General features: G+C 36.3%; 1 protein-coding gene across 1 annotated transcript; it reads left to right on the top strand.

Annotated features, from left to right (window-relative positions):
* Positions 1-572: 572 nt before the first annotated feature.
* BUBR1 (BUB1-related (BUB1: budding uninhibited by benzymidazol 1)) lies at positions 573-5,900 on the top strand. The gene is made up of 11 exons (XM_028220472.2): positions 573-1,166; positions 1,273-1,332; positions 1,638-1,782; positions 1,937-2,094; positions 2,539-2,620; positions 2,752-2,818; positions 2,887-2,941; positions 3,426-3,594; positions 3,703-3,785; positions 5,484-5,558; positions 5,638-5,900. Exons 1-11 carry the CDS (start codon positions 973-975, stop codon positions 5,699-5,701), a joined length of 1,152 nt encoding a protein of 383 aa, XP_028076273.2. The 5' UTR covers positions 573-972; the 3' UTR covers positions 5,702-5,900.
* The last annotated feature ends 223 nt before the right edge of the window (positions 5,901-6,123 follow it).

Here is a 6,123-nt window from a genome sequence, read left to right as displayed (position 1 = left end):
TGCTCTACAAAATATGGGTTTACTAATTGGAGATGGGATTTTACTATTTATTTTTTGTTCACTGTGTTTGGATTTGGAGAAAACTAAGGTCGCGTTTGGAAACCCTCATTTTTAGTTAAAAAGTCAAAAAGTTACTAAATTAGTCAAAAAGCCAACAATCCGTACTAAAAAGTCAAAGATTCTCTTTTCTCTCTATTTTTTGCACATCTTTTCGTAAAAAGTTAAAAAGTCATCCCAAACATACTAGTTTTTTTTAGCTCATATTTTAGCCAAATAGCCAAAGAGTTATTAAAAATTAACCTGTTCCCAAACGAGACCTAAGTCACATGAAAGGAAAAATTTCTTATTTTGGTCTCTAAAAATTGAGAAACTCAAAAAGTAAAAAATAAAAAATTTTGATTAGACCCAAGAGAGTTTGCTCTCAATATGAGAAATTCAAACCCAAAATTTTAATTTGATCTATTATCGTTACATCAACCAAATAGGATTGATTTTTTTTGTTCTCTTACAAAATTTTCATCTTTATTTGAATTTGAATGATTTGCAGAGGGGACACTAAGACAATAGCAGATAGAGCTTAGATAAAGCGAATGAGAAGGATTGGAAGATCTCTACTTCCATGAAAGCCATTGATCAAAAGAAATCCAACAAAACCTCCTCCTGTCTCTTCTTTCTTTCTTTCCTTCTTTCCTTCTCTGCCTCTTTTTTCTTTTTTTGTTTTGTTTTGTTTTTATTTTTCTTTTCTTTTTTAGACCCCAAAACAATGTCGTCTTGTGACACCGCAAGGATCACGGCAGGCACTACGGCAGATGATCCGGACTCCTATTGGCGTACCATTTAGGCCCAAAAAGTAAGCATGGCCCAAGCTTACTCGGTTCCCCCACCGTAACGGCTTCAATTTCGATTTCAAATTTTGAAATCAATCAATCAATCTCGCTCTCTCTCTCTCTCTCAAACAAGAACAGTATAGTGATGGAGAACCTTGAGATCATATTGGATCCAGAGACGGAGTTCCTTTACTCGAAACAAGAGACCGGTAATGAATGGGAACTATACAAGGAGAATGTGAAGCCGTTGAAGAGAGGCCGAAACGTTCGCCTCCTAAACGACGCCCTCAAATCCCAGACCGACAATCAACTCAAGAAATCTCTCCTTGAGACTCGAAGGTATTTACTGCTTATTCGTTTTTATCATTTATTATCTACTACTCTAAACCCTAGTCTTATTTCTCGATTTTCTTCTTCTTCGTCTTCTATGTCTCACTTCTTTCAGGAGGTTGATTGAAGCGATTGATGAGTACAAAGGGGACGACCCTCTTCAACCGTGGCTCGAGTGAGTACTCCAATCAAATCTCCGTTTCTGAATTCAATTCAAGGGTTTTGATTCTATTTTCTGTACAATTAAGCAGAGAGAGAGAGAGAGAGAGAGAGAGAGAGAGAGAGAAAGAGCTTCTCAAGAACAGTTCAGCTCTCTCTGCCTTCCTAGAAAAGAATAGTTTTTTACTAAACAGATGCTTTGACTCTTCGATCCCCATGATATCTGCTACTTTTTTTTCTTCTTTTTTTTATTATTTATTATTTTGTATACGGTTAATTCAATTACTGAACTACTTGTTTTCTTCTTGTCATTTTGTAAAGTTGCATTAAATGGGTTCAGGAGGCTTTCCCTCCTGGCGGAGACGGCTCAGGACTGGTTGTGATTTATGAGCAATGTGTGCGTGCATTTTGGCATGAAGACCGCTACAAGGATGATCTCCGTTACCTAAAAGTGTGGTTGGAATATGTGGGTTCTTTTCATCGTGACTTGCATTTTTTGCTTTGATTGATACTGTATCATTTGTAACCTGGTGTGTGACTGGTGTCTGTGTTCATTTATAAAGCTCTTTTATCCTGGTTTTTATTTGAAAGTGGGCATTGGATCTGAAATGGCATTGCAGGCTGAAAATTGTGCTGATGCCGAAGTAATATATAGCTTTTTAGAAGCAAACAAAATTGGGCAGACACATTCTATTTTCTTCATGTCATATGCTTTGCACATGGAATCCAAGAACAAGATTAAAACTGCAAATGAAATTTTTAATCGAGGGATGTCTAGGTAAACTCCTGTTGCTTTTCCAGCAGTTCATATCTTTTGAAGATTGCATTCTGATTCGACTTCATTATGGATTACAATGTAGTTTGACAGTAATAAGATTATAAGATACTAGCATTTGATTTGATTTGTTTATGCAAACAATTTATTGGTGTTATGTGCGAGGTTTTAAGTTGGTTAGATTCAGTGACCCACTGGTTTTATTTCATTTGCATTTTTCTTAAGTCAATTTTCTAATTTTACTACTAAAGATACATGCAAATTTTCATCCCAAACTTATTGTACATATTCAGCTTGCATACGATGATTGTACCAGACTTGTTGCAATTTTATCACCCACATTCGTTTGTTGCTTCTCACTTGTTTGTTAAGTTTGATCTTTCGATACTGAATGGTTATTAAAAAATGACAAGCATGTAATTCCTTGTTAATTTTTCTATGCAATAGGGATGCTCAACCAATTGAAAAATTGAAGGCTGCTTATAAGAAATTTCTTGCGCGTTCAATGGGAAGACCAAAAGCTACAGATGTATGCAATCCAATACATTGAAGTTCTGTTTATCTCTCTCTCTCTCTCTCTCTCTCTCTCTCTCTTTTTATTTCTCCCCCCTTAAAAATTGGTTATAGTTTCCACTAAGTTCCATTTCTTCCAATTGTCAGGAGGACTTAACAGAAAATCGCTTGCCATTCCGAAGCTTTGGAACTATCTTGGCTAGGGGAGAAACCCGTAAGTTGCAATCTTGTCTTTTTGCTACCTAAAATCTTTGCTTGCTAAAATTTTTCCTGTTCTTGCAGGAGCCCGAACTACAGAGAGTTCTGATTTTCCTAGGAAAAAATTGAAGCAGGATAGGTGAGTTTTGGTGCTTTTAATCTTCTGAAGTCGGAGAAAATATATATATATATATATTTTAAAGAATACTTGGTGTTGTTTTCTTAAAGGTCTTCCAGATAGGCAGAGTGGTGCATAACTTCACAATTGCTTACATGTTCATATGTGTTATCAGTATCACTTCCTTCTGGCCTGGAGTCCTGTATTGAGGTTGTTAAGATTGGTTAAATATGGTGTGGATGATATTTCAGAGGTCTGGTAAAGGGTGCTACTTTAGGACTACAACAGAACCCACTGTTTCAAAAGTGATGCATAATTCGAACATCAATTCTAAATGAACATGATTGATACAAATAACTTCATTATGCCCCTTACATTTTTTTATTTTCTTAAAATAAGATGCTATTTGACTAATTATCTAGCTTTAAGGAGTTTTATAGATATTAGTATGATCATTATTACACTTTTGTTTTAAGGTACTCTCTGTTTCAATTTTATTTTATAGGGCTCATGGGGCTCCACTTACCATTTTCAAAGATACCAGCACTGATGTCAGCTTGGTTCATCAACCAGAGTTGTCCAAAACAGACTCAAAATCTTGGCATGGTCTTGGAGGTCGAGCAGAGAGAAATAAAGAGAATAATGCAATTCCTACCAAGTGGACATCAAATAAGGTTAGTTTTGAACTCCACACAATTTGTTTTGTCTAATTGCTGGCAATTTTGACTTTGGTTTTATCACATCATACCTGATATCTAAGGCATTTAATTTACTGATTTCAGATTCCACGTAGACTTGGGCCTAGAACTGGAGGAGCAACTGCCAGTGCTTGCATTGAGGTATTTGTCGATGAGGAATGTGCAGAGTGAGTAATAAACTCCTACAATTTTGATGTACTATTAGCATTTTTTTTATGACTGCTCGTTTGCATGTATTGAAAATTGTCATTTTTTATTTTTTTGAGAAACTTATGGTTTGCGGACATACAATAAAGAAGAGCCTCGAAAAATGATGCAGACCACTAATTAGTGGTTGCACTAGGGATGTGGCAGTGGGTTCCACCCACTGCCACATGTGTTTTGTGTCTTAATTTTTGTTTTTGTTTTTTTTTTTTTTTACTTGCCACATCATTAGTGGTGGTGTAAGTGATAGAAATTTAGTGGTTTGTGGCATTGTTGGAAGAGCCTCCCTAGAAATACAGGCTGGGAAATTTCCAACTCTAGAATAGGGATTCTCTAATGTCAGGGTATACCTGCCTAAAATATGTGCCACAAGAACGAGGAATAAAAACAAAAGTACAAGAAGAGTAGCCTGGCATTAACCAAGCACATCAACCTGGCTGGTGCAGTGGGTTTTTTGACTTCACATCTTAACAATAATCTGTGCATATACTTTCCCAAAACTCATATGAGAACAAATTAGAACAATACAACAAAAGGAATTGTTTCCACTACAGTAGGGGAAATGACAATCATGCTGCATGAACAAATAGCAACTCACCTTTATCATTTCTTGCTACAACACCATTTGTCCCTTTTTCCACGTTTAGCATCTATCGCTCCATCCGTACTAATTTTAATTTTAATAATCTGTGCTGTGGAGCCTGGAGGAGGTTGCGAAACCTGAGAATTTCCTCCGCTGGCATTTGCTGTTTGCGCAGAACTATGCTTAGTTTCCAACAAAAATTCAATGTTATATTGGCCATTTCTTTTTGCAACAATTCAATCTCTCACCAATTCCGCCTGAACACCCTAACATATCACACCTTCCAGAAACTCCAAGAGCTCATGTCAATCTAACCTTTAAGAATGTCCCATAATATTTGCCACCACTGGAAAAATCAACATTACTAAATAAATACTAATAGCTTCAGGTCAAAATCAAAAGGGGGATAAAGAGCCGCACACAGGTTAAGCCTCCTCCCCATAAATCTTTTTTTTACATAGATTTCATTTACCCGGAGTATATTCCCAAGACATTTCTACTTAAAAAGCTTAACCTTGCCCTGAACTTTCATGTACCGAATCATTTTACACAAGTGGTTTTTTGTCTACTTCTATACCGTACTACACATTATCTCTTTGTTGCCTTTGTCTCTCTGTTGCCTCTGCTCTACACTATGTCAATGTTCTCAAAGATCCACTATCACACCATAGAGCTAACGGGAGAACAGTCACGATGCCATTATGCTACACCTGATAATTCTTGTTGGGGAGCCTTAAGCTTCCCAAACTTAATTGAGCAAAGCATTATATTGAATGAAAACTCCAGAACTTATTAATTTCATTCCTGTATACTGCATTTACCTTACTGCACATCATGGTGTTAAGCAGTGTGAAGTGCTGTGAAAATATGAAATAAAGAACATTGATGTTCTCACCCAAGGGGTTTTAGTTCCACCAAACTGATTCACTTATCTTGAAATTAAGTAAACGATGCTGTTCATAATAGTAAACCAACTCCTTCCCCAGTCAGCGGCCCTTCTTAATCAATTTCTTAGATGATTATGTTGTCATTATTGATATTAATTCCTTGTTGCTGATTAGTTATCTATCTTTTACAGAAATAAAGTGAGCAGTGAGGTTGGAAAGTCGTCTATTTTGCAGCTCAGACACGGGGATGGTCAAGACCTTAAAAAGTAAGCATTGACCTTAAAATGTCTTTTTTTATTGTGCTTTTCAAGTTTTCTTTTTGATTTTTTAATATTTTTTTGGCAGGGAATCGGAGCTATTGAGAGAAAACCCATTACGCAACTTTTCACCAAATTTTCTTCCCAGATAATCAACGTACAATGCTCATCTATGTTTGTTATGTTGTATGAGTTAATGTACGGGTCAGCTTTTATCTTTAAAACTTGACCCCATTGTTATCCATGAATATTTTCTAATTGCTAAGAAAATTGGAACCTGCTATGTTTTATTGTCATTCCATAAATTTTAATGGAATCTTGCACAAGCACACTTGTGGTATGTGTACCAAATACGTTAGTGCTATTTTCCTGATTTTCTTCCATTGAAGTGCTGTCTGGTTCTGCATTCAAAATCCCGATTAAGGTGAGTTCCTGTTGATGTTACTTGTAGTACCCGAGCCGCCAATCTGTGGGTCTTGGTCATCGTAATCTCCCCTTTTTATGTCTTAATCTCTGCCTATATGCCAAGTTTCCTCTTGTGAAGGGTTCAAAAAGAAATGTTTGGTATAGTCTG

This window comes from Camellia sinensis, chromosome 3, assembly GCF_055761805.1.
Source record: "Camellia sinensis isolate YWXY chromosome 3, ASM5576180v1, whole genome shotgun sequence".
Taxonomy (NCBI): Eukaryota; Viridiplantae; Streptophyta; class Magnoliopsida; order Ericales; family Theaceae; genus Camellia; species Camellia sinensis.
The sequence above is the reverse complement of the archived record's forward strand: the minus strand, read 5'-3'. Positions and strand labels throughout refer to the sequence as shown.